We start from the raw sequence: 16,976 nt of genomic DNA on the forward strand, positions 1-16,976 counted from the left end.
TTTTTTCGTCATCTGTTCGTTTTATTGATAAAGTACTTATATAAAATAAAACAACACAGTGTAGCCTACAAATTATGACCTATGCACATTTTACATTCTTTGCTCCCCAAAGCCACAGTGGTGGCCCAAAATCAATGTTTGCATATTTTCGCCACCTACACGCATTTTATTGCATTAATGCTACCTTAATAGCACAATATTCACCCCTAAGTGGTCGCTAAGCAGTAGCGGATCCAGGGAGGGGTGATGGGGGCGATCACCCTCAAGTGATATTATATTTAAAGATTATAAAAATATTCATTTATTTTTATAGAAATACTTATATTATATTAATATAATTTTTATAAGAATGCCTTTTTATGCTTTAGCGACAGTGGCGGATCCAGCATCGTTAAGAGGGGGGTGCCAATTACCTAAATTTCTATAAAAATAAATGAATATTTTTATAATCTTTGAATATAAAATCACTTGGTTTGAGAGGGGGATGTGATCACCCCCATCACCCCTCCCTGAATCCGCCACTGCTTAGCGACCACCTAAGGGTAAATATTGTGCTATTAAGGTAGCATTAATGCAATAAAATGCGTGTAGGTGGCGAAAATATGCAAAAATTGATTTTGGGCCACCACTGTGGCTTTGGGGCGCAAAGATTGTAAAATGTGCATAAGTCATAATTTGTAGGTTACACTGTGTTGTTTTATTTTACATAAGTACTTTATCAATAAAACGAACAGATGACGAAAAAAAAAACAAAAACTGGAGCCCGCCAAAGCATATATGTGGTTTACGGCGCCACTGTGCCGTAACGGTTGCTTATACGAAAAAAATGAATAGAACCTAATTTTTAGAGTAAATAGTGGTCTTTAACCTTGTATAAGTTTTGTTTAAAAATAATTTATAGGTAATGAGAAAATCGTAAAAACATGCTCGCCAAGGGATAGGGGTAGTTTCTGCAGTATATTTTCAAGGCTAGGGGTGGTTTCCGCAGGGATGTTGCAATAACCATATATATTTTTGAAAAGCACTATTGATGAAGCATATGCCCATATGGATCAAAAAGCAAAAAACAAAAAACTTTTCAACCCCCCATTTTATTTTTTTTTTGCTGCAAGGGTTGCACTAGGAAATCGCTTTTGGTGTCCATGCATTGGTAATAATAACGTGCACAAAATGATATACAAAGCATATTAATAAAGGGTATTGTTTGTGAAGGATTCCAAGAAAATCACTTTATTTATTAATTCTTCTTTTTTTGGGCGGTTCCAGGGAAAAAATGGGGGTGCATTATACAAATTTGTAAATAGCACTAGTACGTGGGTAATCGCTGAAAGTCTTTTTGCTCTAGCATAAACGGTTCAGATGGTATAGAAAGGGGTTTTTTAAAATGTAACACCTTGTAATTAAAAAAAGCTCAATTTCCCTTAAGTGAAACCTATACCAAAAAATCAATCAATTATTTGTGAATAATTGCCGCAGGATTTATTCTTAATTTCCGTTACAGTTAGGGAAAAATGTATTTTTTTTTAACATCTTTTTTTAAAAACTTGTCAAATTTGGGGCGCCACCCCCGCTAAACGGTGGATGATAGACAGATGATGTCGAGAAATAAATCGTAGAATACACAGTCCTCTTCATATTTTTATAAAAGAAATTTTTTGTAAAAAGTACAGGAAGGGCTACGTTCCGCAAGAACCACAAATTACCCCATTTAAAGGGGTGAAAAGGGGAGTTCCGGGGCGAAATTTTTTCAGAAAAAGATATTCTTATAATAAGCACCCCTTGATATACCAGAAAAAAAAAATAAAACCGGACTTGTGTCCATTTTGCAAGGTTCAACCTTTGTTTCCTACACTATTAATGAAACAGTAACAAATCAATTGGAAGTTCGGTCCGACAAAATACATGATGCGTTTTCGTAATCTAACGTTCCAAATTTTTAAACTGGTCCACAATTAAAATTTTCCCTATTCCAATGTTCCCGTACATCAAAGTTTGCCCGACTAGACATTGTTAAGCTATTGACAAATTTTCAGTTTGCTATTAATCAACTTTTTTTGGTACGCGGCCTCCAGGCCTATAAGATTAGTTAAGTACATGCAAAAGAGTGTATATTTCAAAAATCTCGCCACAAAGTCAGAAAGGAATCACTAAGTTTCACAAAAAAAAAATATTTCGCGAAATGAAAGTCAGATCGGAAAACTAAAAAATACATGTTCAATATTTTTCAAAAATCTATAGAATGATACCAAACACGACCCCACACGGAGAGGGGGGGTTAAATTTTAAATTTTAAATTTTAAATACGATCCCAGCGATATTTCCCGAAATGAACATCAGATCGGAAAACTGCAAAATGCTCGTATTCAATATTTTTTAAAAATCTATCGAATGGCACCAAACACGACCATCCACGGAGGTGGGGTGGGAGGTTACTTTAAAGTCTTAAGTAGGACCACTTAATTTTTATTGCAGATTTGGATTCTTTACGTGAAAATAAGCAACTTTTATTCAAGACATTTTTTCGAATTATGGATAGATGGCTCTATAATCGGAAAAAAACGATTGTTGGAAATGGAAAATTAAATTAAAAAATGAAAAGTCCTCCACTTTATCGAAAACTTAACTCAACTTTTTTTTTGGTTTTAGGACCTACTCTTCACAACCCAATAGGTTCTCATAACGCTCGAGTAACTATAACGATCATTAAGTATTTTAATTTGTTATTAAGATTTGAGTTGTAGGTCCATGGAAATTTAAAAATATTTGAACTGTGAACGTTGTAATGTATTTTTATTTTTAGGACTGAGAATGCTCAATATATGTCCTTAGTATGTGATATTAAAGATGACGATTTCCACGATTATTTTCCCCTTAACAAAACATTTGACGATCAAAAGTTCTTTGATACCATTACTTATGTAAGTACAATTACTATTATAATGAACGTTAGATCTACACCATTACAACCATCATCTATACCATTAACTAAGGAAACATATGCAGAGTTAAAATCACAAACAAAAATGCTAGATCTGGAAATTAACACAGAAAAAACAAATAATGACTCAAACGAGAAGAAATATAGTCCCAGAAAACATTATACATGAAGATAACATTGAAACGGTTGAAAAGTTTACATATCTGGGAGTAGAAATATATGCCGAGGATCAGAAGATGGAAAATACGGAAGAGAATAACGCAGGCAAACACAGCTTATTTTGCCCTCTCCCATATATTTCGATCTAAAAGTGTCCAGCGAAATACAAAGATGAGAATCTATAAAACCTTAATTCGGCCAATAACATGCTATGGCAGTGAAGCCTGGGTCCTGAAAGAAACATCCAAAAACAAACTCGACACATTCGAAAGGAAATTACTTAGAAGAATACTAGGACCTGTGAGGGAAAACAGAATCTTCAGATACAACGAGCTTTATCAACTTTATAAGGAAACGCCCCTGTCCGACTACATTAGCATACAAAGATTGAAATGGGCCGGACATGTGATAAGAATGGGAGAGGATAGGCTACCAAAACGAGCACTGAATGCTAGAATGCAAGGAAAGAGACCGGTTGGGAAGCCACGAAAGCGCACAGTAAATAGGAACGCACAAGCACTTTTAGGAGTCCGTGTATGGAAAAGAGCAGCCACAGACAGGCAAGGGTGGAGGCAAAAAATAAAGGAGGCCAAGGCTCAATTTGAGCTGTAGTGCTGTAAAAGAAGAAGAAAAAGCAGAGTTATGTGATCATCGAATGCGAGAACTTTAGGGAGTGTGGAATAAGTCAATGATGGAAGGAAAACATTAAAGAAAAATAATTAACGGAAATATTCTCACGATATAACCTTCTTCTTCTTCTCCCTCTTTATAAGCAATTCTGTTTGGTCATCGGCGGATTGATACCTCTATTGAAGGATTTCACTCAAAATGTCTGTGTATTCCAGGTACAGATTTATGCAATCTTACATTGGGCAAGTATAACAAAAAGATTAAATGCAAAGAAGACATCAGAATAGGCACATTGAACGTGAAAATCATGGCACAGAAAGACAAAATCCAGAATGTAATACAAGAAATGGCACACGTGAAATTAAATATTCTGGGACTAAGCAAGTTGGCAGTCTCAGCAAGAGTGATGCTCATATAATTGAAAGCAAGACCGATCGACATCAATATAATTCAAGTGCATGCACCTACAACAGAAGGAATAGAAGAAGAGGTAAAAGAACTATACCATAGAATTAATCAAGTCGTGAAAAGGTTGATAAAGCAAGACCTAACAATTGTCATGGGTTACTTCACTGCCAAACGAACACCTGGTTTAAGTTACACCCAAAGAAATTGTACACCTGGAAATCTCCACAGGATTTTGTGGGAAGAATTGTGAGAAATCTAATTGATTCTGATTATGTACCAGTTGTAGGTAATTTCAAACTCAGAATGGGGGGGGGGGTTACAAGTAAGTCTATGAAGAGGTATGATATTAGAAAACTAAAAGATCTATGTTCAACTGAAGGTAAGTGAAAATAAAACGGAGAGAATAAAAATGCAGAGGTGTAGGAACTATAATAGATGAAAGTCTGAGCATCATACAAAAAACAGTGAGAGAAATAAAAGAACAATACCTGAAAAAAGATACAGAGAAACGGACATCGTGGATGCCTTCCGAAGAAGGCAATCTTGCCATAACCAAAATGAAATCGGGAAGGTAATTTTGCCACTGAAATCGAGTTTGGCTGGTAACATATTCACAGATTCATAACGGTATGAGAGCTCTTAGTAGTCCTAAAGTCGACCACACTAAGTTAACAAGTTAAAATATTGTTGTTCCTTTATGAAATGAATACTTGACACAATGGATATATCGTGGTTCACTTCGGTAGGAAGAATAACTCTTTTTGTAAATATCACTACCATCATGCCATTAGCCACTTCCCACCAACCCATACTCCACGAAGGGGGTCGCTATTTGTGAGGAATGATAATGAGCTATTTTCCAGAGGAATCTAAAAAAATATTTTCTTACCGTCTTGTTTTTTTTTGCAGCTAAAACCGACGAGGGGAGAACAATTCTTTGCATGCTTTTATATGGGAGACACAATGGAGTGTGATGAATTTTTTATTCCTATAATAACCGATGAAGGAGTGTGTTACACTTTTAATATGCTAGACCGGAAATATGTCTTTAAGGATAATGTGTAAGTAATTTTTGCTTAAGTTTAAGTTTAAGTTTATACATCAAAAACTGCATTAGCAAAACATCAGCAAAAACTTAAACATCAAAAAGAGCACAAGATATAGTATACGCACCTACTACAGGCCATTCAGACGAAGAAGTCCAAATATTCTACGACCAAATATCCTGTGCAATCAAGGAAAATCCTGGCCACTTCTTAATAATAGGCGGTGATTTCAAAGCCAAAATAGGTACCAAGGAAGACCCCTCTGAAATAATATTGGGAAATTTTGGAAGCGAAGGCAGAAATGATAGAGGCAAACAACTGTTAACTTTTCTTTTGGAAAACAATCTCTATCAAATGAACAGCTTCTTTAAAAAGAAAAAACACAGAAGATGGACCTGGGAAAGTCCAGATGGAAAAACAAGGAACGAAATCGACTATTTCTTAACAAATAAAAAAGAATTATTTAAAGACGTAAATGTGTTAAACCAGTTCAGTACAAGCAGTGATCACAGGTTAGTACCTAAGAGCTAAAATAACGATATCGATCGAAAAGGAAAGACTCAAAATGATAAATAAGAAACACCCAAAGAAATGGGCAAAACCAACTAATATTCAGGAGTTCGAAAAATATATTAATGATACATTGAAAGATACAACAACAACAGACATTAATATATTGAATAAACAAATAATCACCACAATACAACAGGCTCAAACTAAATATTGTCCAACAACCCAAAAAGACGAAAAACTAAGTCAATCTACTAAAACCATTATAGAACTAAGACGACAGATGAAAGGAGATACCAGTTCCAGCAAAGAAGCGCTAAATCAAATAAATAAGACGATCACAAAGGCAATAAGAAAAGACATAAGAAACTACAATGTAGAAAAAACAAAACAAGCAATAGAGCAAAATAGGAACATGAAAGTTTTGAAGAAAAGCGTACAAAAAGGAAAAATAGAAATCAACAAACTAAGAAACAGAACTGGAAAAGAAACTACAAACAGAGATGAAATATTAACAATAGTCGAAGAGTTCTACACAGAGTTATATAAATCAAGAAAAAAGATGACAATAGGCAACCTCCAATTACAGTAAAAACTGGGGTATTAAATCAAGGATCAGATTTAATGCCCGATATAACAAAATCAGAAAGCAAAGAGGCTCTGAAGAAAATGAAAAATAATCGAACCCCAGGCGAAGATGGAATAGTATCAGAAGCACTAAAAATTGGAGGAAATATACTACTTGAAAAAATTAAGGTACTTTTCAATACCTGCCTTCATAACGCCAATATTCCAACAGACTGGAACAACGCTACTATGATTCTATTACACAAAGCAGGAGACAAAGCCAATTTAGAGAATTACAGACCGATTAGCCTCCTCAGCCATTTATATAAGTTATTTACGCGAATAATAATTAAGAGAATGGAAAGAAAGTTAGAGACTTATTCCGAAAAAGTTACGGAACAAATGACCATCTACAAAGTATAAAAACCCTAATAGAGAAAATAGTGGAATACAACAAACCTCTAGTTCTAGTTTTTATCGATTTTCATAAAGCCTTTGACACAGTTGAGCTTAGCAAAATATTATAGGCGCTTAAAGAATGCAGGCTAGATTATAGGTATACAAAATTATTACACAAAATATACTTACAGGTAACAACCACTGTCAAATTACGTACTAACAGTAATCGTATAAAAATAAAACGGGGGGTTAGAAAAGGAGACCTAATGTCACCTAAACTTTTTAATACGGTCTTAGAACATGCTTTTAAGAGTTTGGATTGGATGACAAAGGGAATAAAAATAGATGGAGAATACCTAAACAACTTACGCTTCGCCGATGATATAGTCATAGTAGCTGAGGATCTAGGTATGGCAAGAGAGATGGTACAAGAACTCGTTGTGGCTACAGAAAATGTAGGTTTAAATATAAACATCTCGAAAACAAAAATAATGACAAATTTGGTACCCAACCAGAACATCAGTATTGTTGGGAAGGAAATAAAACTCGTAGATAGATATAAATACCTGGGACATGAAATTACGATTGGCAGGGATAACCAGACTCATGAACTGAAGAGAAGAATAGGTCTTGGGTGGGCAGCATTTGGAAAACTGAGAGAAACTTTTAAAAGTGAGTTGCCCACATGCCTAAAGAGAAAGGTATTTGATCAGTGCGTCCTCTCAGTCTTGACGTACGGATCAGAAACACTCACCTTAACAAAAGCCTCGGCTACCAAACTAAGAGTCACGTAGAGAAGAATGGAGCGGTCAATGTTAGGAATAACTCTGCGAGACAAAATCAGAAACGAAGAAATCAGGAGAAGAACAAAGGTGATTGACGTAATCGAGAGGATAGCCAGGTTGAAGTGTAGATGGGCAGGACACATAGCCAGAATGACAGATGGGCGATGGACGAAGAGGTTATTGGAATGAAGGCCAAGAGAAGACAAGAGAAGCGTCGGTCGACCGCCTACAAGATGGACTGGCGACTTAAAGGTAAATAAAAACTGGATGAGAGCGGCGCAGGATACATGGGGTTGGAAACGGGGGGAGGAGGCCTATGTTCAGCAGTGGACTTTTGAGGCTGGATGATGATGATGATGAATTTTTGCTTATTTATATATATAGATAGATTAAAAGTTTGTCATTTTCTGTGATCGAAAAGGAAGTTTTTGTTAAGGTGCCGTCGATAAATCGAATTCACTTCGCTACAAAATTAATACACCACTTTCAAATATTAAAATATTTTATTAGCGTTAATAAAAATTCCCATTACCTATAATGTTATATTTTGCAAGCCCCTTATATAGACCAGTAAGGATCTGTGAAAAAACGTCTATTTTTGGATGTGAAAAGTGGCATTCGGATTTTTGCAGATAAAGTTAGGTGACACCTTCAGTAATAATAATTGACTTATGCTCCTTCTCAAAGATGCCCGGAACATTAATAAAAAAATTAAAATATTTAAAAATTTCGAAAAACGTCGATTTTTTTCTGCTTTCTTTGCTTATAACTTTAAAACGATTCGTTTTGGAACAAAGTCGTACAGAAATAAAATAAAGGTAATTGAATTTTGTATGATATACGACTGGTGAAAAATGTCTTAACGTATTACCTTTTCTGCAATATAGCAATAAATACAAAATAAGGGGGCAAAATACGCCTGTATTTATTCAATGTTTTTAACCACTTTGGTGGCACTTAGGACCTTAGTTATTCACTTAGGAAATTCTTTGTAACATACTTAAACCGTGTACCAAATTTCATTTGCATAATAAATTTGCAATCTAAATGTTTTTAAAAAAGTTCAAATTTTTTAAAATCTTTCTGAACAAAAAGTAGACATTTATAAGTTGTCTAATTTTTTTACATATAAAGAGGTGCTCTACCCATCTAATACACTTTAAAGAATTAAAATCGGATTATTTAAGGGGCCTCAGCAATGTTTTAAACTTATACACAATTTTTTTTCTTATAAACAAATAGCTTTGTTTAATAATAAAAAAAATATTTTTTAGCAATGCAAATAATTAAAACCGGTATAATTTGACTTAACTTTCAAATGCTGTCAGCAGAATTGCTATTTTATTTTTTAATCAAAAGTTATTCGCGTTCAAAAATTGTAATTTTTCGAATTTTTGAAAGTTCCACTGCGTTTATCTCGAAAACTATGCATCCTACGAAAAAACTTGTAAGAACATTTTTTGCTTAAAATTACCCAAGAAATACAAAAAATGATTTATTTTGCGAAAAATCGATGTTATGTAATTCCTCAAGTTCCTGTTACCCAAAAAAATCGTGTTCTACGGGTCATAAAATACATAAAAATCTTGGGTAAGTCCATCTAAATAAAGGAGCCCGTAGCACCCCCTCCTGGCCACAGGATTAATTTGTTTATAAGCCAAAAAATTGTTTATAACTTTAAAACATTGCTGAGGCTGCTTAAACAATCCGATTTCAATTCTGTAAAGTGCATTAGATAGGTGGAGTGCTTCTTTATATGTAAAAAAAGTGACAAATCTTTGTATGTTCTTGTTTTTGTTGTGCAAGATTTTAAAGAATTTTAATTTTTTAAAAAAAGTTTAGATTGCAAAATTATTATTCAAAATCTAGTATGTCAATTTTAATGAAATTTGGTGTACGGTTTTAGCACATTACAAAAATTTTCTAAGCGAATTAGGAAGGTTCCAAGTGTAACCTAAGTGATGGAAAATCATTGAATAAGGACAGGCTTGTTTTGCCCCCTTATTTTATATTTATTGCTATTTTGCAGCAAGGGTGATAAATTAAGACATTTTTAACCAATCGCATCTGATAGAAAATTTAATTATCTTTGTTTTATTCCTATACGACTTTGTTCCAAAATGAATCGTTTTAAAGTTATAAGCAAAAAAAGTAGATAAAAAAACTTGAAATTTTAAAATATTTTATTTTTTATTAATGTTCCGGGCATATTTGAGAAGGAGCATAAATCAATTATTATTAACGAAGTTATCACCTAACTTTATCCGCAAAAATCTGAATGCCACCTCTCACATCCACCTAAAAACAGATCCTTACTGGTCTAATAGTCCACAGTACATCGTCGTTCTTGGAAGATGATTACAAAAGTCTTAAAAATGGTCTTATCTTAACTGCTTCGTTTCAGCGAGTCTACCCCTTTCTGAAAAATTTCAGAGCGCAGGTTGGACGTGTTTCGCGTCCCGCGTCATTAACATATTTACGTTGTCGGACTAACGAAATGCTGCTGTAAATTTGTCGGACAGGAGATCGACAATTTTTATAAATTAAATATAAATATTTTAAATTGAAATAAGGTGTTTTCTAATAACAAAATCGTAGAGTCCGACACCCGCAAGATGTCACTCTAGCGCGGTAGTTTTGTTATTACAAAACTTTTAATTTTCAATTTAAAGTATTTATATTTAATTAATAAAGACCGTCAATCTCTTGTCCGACAAATTTACAGCCGCGTTTCGTTAGTCCGACAATGTAAATATGTTAATGACGCGGGACGCGGAAACACGTCCTGCACTTTAATATTTTTTAGAAAGTGGTAGACTCGCTCAAACGAAGCAGTTCAGACCATTTTTAAGACAAAATGGTTGTATTTTTTAACAAAATACAACCTTGTCCGACTACTCGTTGTGTGGAGATTTTATACATATCAGTCTGATTCCAGTACAAATTTTTAATAACACGAATATATTTGTCATCTATTTCTATATTTTTCAAAATCTGCATTAATTTTACATATACCTGCTGTACTTCATCGAATGCCTTTCCGAAGTCAAAGAAGTTCTTCTTCTTCTTCTTCCTTCTTGTATGTAGGCTTTAAAGCCTGTTTCTTCTTCAATATTATCCTCCTAAATTGTTTAGGTTATCGCACCACCTTTTTCTTGGTCTGCCAATACTTCTTCGTCCATTTGGTGACTTATCTCGTGCTATTCGTACTATCCTATCCTCTGCCATTCTACTAATGTGTTCGTTCCACTCCTGTTTCCGTTTTGTCACCCATCCATGTATGTCTTCTATATTGCATGATCTTCTTATGTTTTCGCTCCTCTCCCTATCCAACAGACTTTTCCCTGATATTCGTCGGAGCATTTTCAGCTTTGTTGTCGTACTTCCTCTTCAACATCTCCGTAACTGGTTATATCAATTCCCAGATATCTAAACCTTGCTTCCTGCTTTATTATTTTCCCATCAATTTCGATTTTACATCGTAGTGGGTATTTAGATGTTGTCATACATTTGGTTTTTTCTGCTGATATTATCATATTGTATTTCTTGGCTGTTGTATTAAAGATGTGTGTTAATCTTTGGAGATCGTCTTCTGTCTCGGCGATTAATGCGGCGTCGTCTGCATAACACCAGGGCCGTCTTAACCATACACGGCGCCGGGGTGCAAAACTCATCTTTGCGCCCCCTTTTGTCAGATTATATAGGTTATAGGTTAAAATTAAAACTAATTATGTCTGCTTTCTTTATTTATATAGGGTGGGCCAAAGAAAACAGTCCACCTCGATATTTGGCAGTAGTTATTAGATTTTAAGGACATGCCGAAAGAGGTCGATTTTTATTTTTAAATTACTTTTCTTTTATATATATTTCATACTAGTGAAGTCATCCATCTGGGCGTGATGACGTAATCGATGATTTTTTTAAATGGGAATAGGGGTCGTGTGTGGTAGCACATTTGAAAGGATGTTCAATTCTCTATTCAGCAATATAAACATTAATATCATTATTTATACAGGGTGAAAAAAAAATTTTGAATTTAAATAATTGGCAGAAAAAGAATCTATGTAATTTATTTAACTTAAAATACATTCTATTGCTGTCAGAAAATAGAAAAACATGTTTATTTGGCAAATAAACATTGCTTTTCGCTTCAATTAAATGTTCAGACTGCCAAGAGGTAGGTGGGAAGCTGTTTGTGATTTCATTTAAGCGAAAAAAAAATGTTTATTTGTGAAATAAACATTTTATTCTATTTTCTGACAGCAGTACAATGTATTTTGAGTTAAATAAATTACATTCATTCTTCTTTTTGCGTCAATTAATTTAATTCAAAAATAATTTTTTTGACCACCCTGTATAAATAATGATATTAATGTTTATATTACTGAATAAGGAATTGAACACCGTTTCAAATGAGCTACGCACGACCCCTATTCCCATTTAAAAAAATGATTGATTACGTCATCACGCTCAGATGGATGACGTCACCAGTATGAAATATATGCCAAAAAATTGCAATATGAACAAAAATGTTTCTGCATTTCCTTAAAATCTAATAACTACTGCCAAATATCGAGGTGGACTGTTTTCTTTGGCCCACCGTGTATATTAAAAAACATGGTTTCAGTATTGAAAAAGATCAATCTTATAAACTATAAATAGACCATATTTTTTAAAGTACATCAAAGTCAACTTTTCTAGCTTTTAAGTTGGCAAAAGTTTTTATTGCTTCGATGGTATCTATTTTTATTTGCTTTTCTATACTTATTAAAGCCAATTATTTTTGATCAATTTAAGTTTAGAAAAAGACCTTTCTCTTTCTCCTTCACCTATTGTTACTGGAAGTGTTAAATATATCCTTAGTCATGTAGAAATATTTGGGAAAACGGAGAGTAAATTATTTTAGAATATTCTAACTCATGGAATATATCTTCACCATCCATATCAGATCTATTTCCAAGCGTTTTTATCACTAGTTTTTTTTTTGTAAATTTAAACATTGTGTTGTTTTTTAAGTTTTCTTCGGAGTTTCTCCAACTCAATATACTTTCCATGAATGAAAAATTATAATTATGTTCCCTCAACATTTCAAATCTTACAAGATGGTGACTCATTGTCACTCGACATTCAATATTGGTCAAAATAGTGTACGCGTCACCTTTTTGAAACTATTGTCGGAATAATCTAAATGGGTTTATCTAAATAAGCATTAATAGCCTTTGTAAAAAATACCGAAAATGTACTTATATGTTTTTGTTATTTGTAGTTTTTTAAGGACAAAAAGCGCAAGTTTGAGCCTAGCAAGTGTTCAGCTTGCGCCCGTTGGACTTCGCGCCCGGGTGCCTCGCACCCCTTGCACCCCGGGTTAAGACGGCCCTGCATAACACAATACTTTGATTTCTTTATTCCCCATTCTGTAACCACGACCTTTACGTACTGCTTCTATTATTTCGTCCATTATTATATTAAAGAGCAGTGGGCTTAATGAGTCACCTTGTCTGACTCCACTTTGTACTGGTATAAACTGCGTTAGTTTTCCATTTATCTTTGCCTGTATTCGATTATGAAAGTAGATGTTTTCGATGGTTTGTATAATATTGATTGGTATGTTTCTTCCATACAGTAAATGTAAGACGTCTTCGACTTGGATGCGATCGAAAGCCTTTGTCAGGTCTATAAAACATAGATATGCTGGTTTATTGTACTCAATGGCCTTTTCTGTGATTTGTCTCAGTACAAATACGGCGTCTACGCAGGATCTTCCGGATCTGAATCCTTGTTGTTCATCTGATAAAGTTGTTAGTTTATTGATTTTGTTGGTTAGGACTTTTGTGGTTAGCTTAAGTGCGGTGTTTAGTAGATTTATACCTCTATAATTGTTGGGGTCTTCTTTGTCTCCTTTTTTGAACATTGGTATCATTATGCTGTTTCTCCATGCGTCTGGTATCTTGCAGTGCAATATTAGTTTTTGTATAAGTTTTGTCATCTCTAGGGTTATACTTTCTCCTCCGTATTTTAGAAGCTCGTTGGTTATTCCGTCTGGTCCTGGTGACTTCCTATTTTTGAGTGAATTTATGGCTACCCCTACTTCCTGAAAACTGATTTCAATTTCGTGTCTTAATTCAGGTAGATTATTTTGATTATGATTTTCCTTTCCTTTAAACAGTTCCGTCAAGTACCTTTCCCATTCGTTTGCTGGTATGTTATTGTATTCCTTCAATTCTGCCATTTCTTTCCGTTGGTTTCTTATGAATCTCCATATTTGTTTTTGTGTTCCGTAGAAGTCGCTTTCCATCCTTTTTGTAAACTGTTCCCAGTGTTCATTTTTTGTTCTTCGTACCAATTGCTTTGTTTCATTTCGTATTCTTCTATAGGTGTCTCTGGATTCTGGAGTGTTTGATGTTTTATACTTCATGTAGGCGTCTCTCTTCTCTTTACATTTGTCTTTTATTTCTTTTCTGAACCATGGTGTATTGTTGTTGTTTCTTTTGTTCAGTATGACTTTGCGTTTTCCTAGAGCTTCTGTTGCTGCCTCTTCAATATTCAAAGAAGTTCTATTTACTTTATTTAGAGTGTTTCGAAGATTATATAAAAATATTACTATTGTAGGGTACACTATGATAACTACCATCAAACAAATCCTAACATGACTTGGTCGGTCGAAGATGGATATCCAAAGAACTCTGGACAAGATGTTTACCCAAGAAGGGCATTACTGGCTGGTGCTGATAATGCTCTGCAGCTATTTATTACGCAGAATATCAGTGATACTGACTACCTATGTTTAAGCGATGCAGAAGGTTACAGTGTAAGAATTCTTACTCATTTTTATTTATTTATTTAACTTTTTTTATCATTTTATTAGGTGCAATTTTACAATCTACTCTAATTTTTTTTATTGGCTTTAGGATTAGACCATGCGGCCAGAAACAAAGTAAATAGTACATACATAAACATAGTATATTATCTTATCTAAACTATCTAATTAGTAATCTAAGTTAAGGTTGTCTAAGTCTGACCGACCTTTTTGTTAAGAATAAATATAATAAACATTTTATTTTCAAAGTGAATTTTTGCTAAATTAATCTTAATAAAAATTTTGGGATAAGGACAAGGGTCACACTTTTCTCATTCAAGGGTTTTTCTTTTTTCTTAATAATTATTGTTTACCTATATACCCACCCCACACGGTAAGGCAGTCATGTAGGCAATCAAAAGGAAAGACATTTAAGGTTACAAGCGTAATCTAATCATTCTATAACTTAATTTTACAGTCATATAGGAAAAACAAAATAAAATCAAAAATACGTTTATCACTTAGTGCCAAAAGATACATAATATTATAGGGACCGTACCTAAACGTTTAAACTTCTTAATTTTTTTGTAAGAATGTCCGACTGATATGTGTACTTCTTACAATTAAAAAATATATGATCCAAGTCCGCCGTTTCATTGCAAATATCACAAAGATATATCACAAATATATATTGTTATCAATTATTTTTATTTTGTATAAATGTGCCGGATAGCAAGCATGTCCAAATTTCATCCGAGATAATGATTGTTATGGAACTTCTCGGATAGTCGTAATTTTTAAACCAGTAATTTTTTCGAATATAGGGTTCTAGCAATGTATATCTTGTGCCTTTTGTCAAAATAAAATGTTTGTATTGTTTAAACCATTTTTTATATAAATTATCCTTAGTAATATTTATTCTCTCATCTAATGTTAATAATATATCTACTCTAATTACAACAAAGTATTTAGCAAATAGTAGCAAACAGTCTTGAATCCTGGCATGCTTTGGGCACCATCCATCGCTGGTTCTCCAATACATTTAATCAGTTAGGTCCTCTGGCCATGTCCTTTTCTTCTTCCCACAAGTGGCGGCTGGTAGAGTTGTTGAATAGTTTGACTTTCATGGGCGAAATTTCTTTCTTGGGCTTTGTTTGCGTATAGTTTAATAACGTTTTCGATGAATGGTATCCCAAGGTCAATATGGATAGTTATATTGGAAACGTACCATGGTGCATTCGCTATCATGCGCAGCGTCTTTTATTGGAAAGTTTGCAGTATTTTAGTTTTGCTCGGTTTGCTGCAGCCCCATAACTCTATACTCTATAGCATAACTCCATATTGGCTTTAGTATAATTTTGTTTAGTAATACTTTATTTTCTAATGATAACTGGGATCTTTTACCTAACAACCAATACATTTGTCTGACTTTTAAGTTTAGTTGTGCTTTCTTGGTTTTGATATGGTTCTTCCATGTCAGCTTTCGGTCCAAATGGAGTCCCAGGTACTTGACATCTGATTTTAAGGATATAGGAATGTTATTGATATGAACCTGTGGGCAGTCAATCCTTCTTGTTGTGAACGTAATTTGTGAAGACTTTTCACCATTTACTTTAATCTTCCATTTTGTTAATCAAGTTTGAAGTGAATTTAAATAGTTTTGCAATTTGTTAGAAATTCTATCTGGGTTTTCGTCTGATGTAAGGATTCCTGTATTGTCGGCAAATATAGCCATAATAATGTCATCATCAGCAGGTATGTCAGCAGTGTAAAGGAGATAAAGGAATGGACCGAGGACACTACCTTGAGGTACTCCGGATTGTATAGGATGATATTTGGAAAGTGAGGGATTTACTTTGATTTGGAAAAATCGCTCGCTCAGATATGATTTTAATATCAGGTATATTTCATTAGGCATATTCTTTTTCACTTTATACAACAGGCCTTTATGCCACACCTTATCACATGCTGCAGTATTCCACATCAAGGAATACTGCTGCACACATTTTCTTTCCCTCTAAAGTTTCTTTTATATAATTTACAATCCGATGGCACTGCTGTATTGTTGAGTAGTTCTGTCGAAAGCCAAATTGATGGTCAGGTATTTATGCTATTTATGTTTATTCCTTCAAAAATTCGGACGAAGAGAAGACTTTCGAAAATTTTTGACATTATTGGTAGAAGACTTATAGGACGATAGAAGGAGGGTTTTGTAGGCGGTTTGCCCGGTTTCGCAATCATAATGATTTGTGCGTATTTACATTGAATAGGAAAGTGACACAATCTTATCATGCTGTTATATAAGTACAATAGTTAGCAGGACTATCGCTTTCCTAGGCAAATGCTGTAGTAGATCACCATTAATTAGGTCATAATCTTATGAGGGTTTATTTTATTTATTGCCTTCCAGATCTCTGTTGGTGTACATGGTTTCAGTGGTAACGATAATTGACAAGGAGCGTCGAGAAATTTGTATACTTCTTCATCTTCAGCATTGACTTTTGTATGTAGACTAAATAACTGGGCGAGGTGTTGTGCTAATGTGTTGATTTTTCTTCACCAGTTTTTGCCCAGCTAAGATCCGATTTTCTAATTGGTGGAATAGATGCTGTTGGTCTCTTGAATTTTTTGGTCGCTTGCCATAATGAATGGTCATTAGGTGTTAGGTTGGAGATGTAATATTTAAAAGTCTCATTACGGGCCTGGATTAACGCTGTACGCAGTTGATGTGTTAACCG

At 34.1% G+C, this 16,976-nt stretch overlaps 1 protein-coding gene across 1 annotated transcript in view; it reads left to right on the top strand.

The window, feature by feature from the left end:
* Positions 1–16,976, top strand: part of LOC114336264 (pickpocket protein 28) — a 316,523-nt gene that overhangs the window by 200,795 nt on the left and 98,752 nt on the right. The window contains exons 3-5 of the mRNA XM_050657303.1: positions 2,801–2,918; positions 5,045–5,196; positions 14,052–14,250. Coding sequence (XP_050513260.1) covers positions 2,801–2,918; positions 5,045–5,196; positions 14,052–14,250 — 469 coding nt within the window. The remainder of the gene's footprint in view (positions 1–2,800; positions 2,919–5,044; positions 5,197–14,051; positions 14,251–16,976) is intronic.

This window comes from Diabrotica virgifera, chromosome 7 (genome assembly GCF_917563875.1).
Source record: "Diabrotica virgifera virgifera chromosome 7, PGI_DIABVI_V3a".
NCBI lineage: Eukaryota > Metazoa > Arthropoda > Insecta > Coleoptera > Chrysomelidae > Diabrotica > Diabrotica virgifera.